At 36.2% G+C, this 1,235-nt stretch overlaps 1 protein-coding gene across 1 annotated transcript in view; it reads right to left on the reverse strand.

Moving 5' to 3' along the window:
* Positions 1-203: 203 nt before the first annotated feature.
* LOC119593123 (transcription factor TFIIIB component B''-like) overlaps positions 204-1,235 on the reverse strand; it is a gene marked incomplete in the record, with an annotated part of 4,035 nt that continues 3,003 nt past the window's right edge. The window contains 2 exon segments of the mRNA XM_037942089.1: positions 204-508; positions 817-989. Coding sequence (XP_037798017.1) covers positions 276-508; positions 817-989 — 406 coding nt within the window.

A 1,235-nucleotide genomic window follows, 5' to 3' on the forward strand; every position in this document is an offset into this window, starting at 1 on the left:
AGGAAACCTTTTTACACACTCAAAGAAAATTGTAGAGGAACTCTACAAACATAGGACAAAAAATGTACAGTTCTTACCTATGTATGATAATGATATTCCTACAAACCCATGTGTAGCTACCAATGACTAGGATCATATTCAAATAATTAAAATATCCAAATTTAACCCCCACTAAATAATGAAGAGAAATAAAATCACTAACGTGAGTAATAAAACATTTATACTCAGATACTTATCACTCTTGTCAATAAAATATCCCTTAAAAATATAGGCAGTTATGCATTCTCTAGAGGAGACACAAGGTATACATGATATATGTGTTCACCAGGAGAATCCGGGGCATCTGTTGCCATGACAATGACATTCGAGGTCCCTGGTGCAAGTGTGGGCACAGGGACAATCTTGGGCCCAGCAGGAGTTGGGATTTCAACAACCTGTTTTCCATCTTCCAAAGTCTGGATATCTGATACTGGGAAGTGCCACACCTTCTGCTCAGCTTCTGCATCTGCTGGGAAAAACAATGACTAAGCAAAACGATAAAGGAAAATGAATATTAATATATTTTGCTTTTCTCAATGACAGCATAGCCTGCCTTTCTTTATGCTAATAACACAATTGACTGCAGAATCCTTCTAGCTAAAAAAGATCACTTAATCAAATAATATTTTGTCACTAAGGTGTAACAACAATAACAGTTACAAAAATGATCTATTGTCTGTTTAAAACACACTCAACAATGAGCAAATGTGATCACTAAAACAACTGGAAATAAGGGAAATGGATAGCTTTTCCTGTCTTCTTCAAAATACCACTTACCAGTTTCTGTTCCTTGTGTTGCAAACCTACTATGGCCCACTGCTATGGGGTCTGTGGAATCTTCAGCTGCATCTTCTGCAACAGTTTTCTCACAGACATATTCTTCTGCACTGGCTGGCTGGTTGTACTTGACTGTTTCCACTGTGACAGTCACCTCACTAATCTCCAGAGGGCTGTTTGGATTAATATAATGTATCATTATAGAAGTACATAATCATACCCATCTTTACTTCCTATTATTTGTTATAGCCTTAAGAAGTGTTGTTTGTAATAGAGTTCTTGACAAGGAGTAGCCTTTGCATGGATGTAAAATAATGTTTCAGCTCTAAAATTCGTAAGAGCAAAAGGAATGCAATAATCATAACAACATGGATTATAGACAATGACTAACACCCTAACAAACATAAAAAAGATCAATG

The sequence above is a fragment of the Penaeus monodon genome, chromosome 31, assembly GCF_015228065.2.
Source record: "Penaeus monodon isolate SGIC_2016 chromosome 31, NSTDA_Pmon_1, whole genome shotgun sequence".
Lineage (NCBI taxonomy): Eukaryota > Metazoa > Arthropoda > Malacostraca > Decapoda > Penaeidae > Penaeus > Penaeus monodon.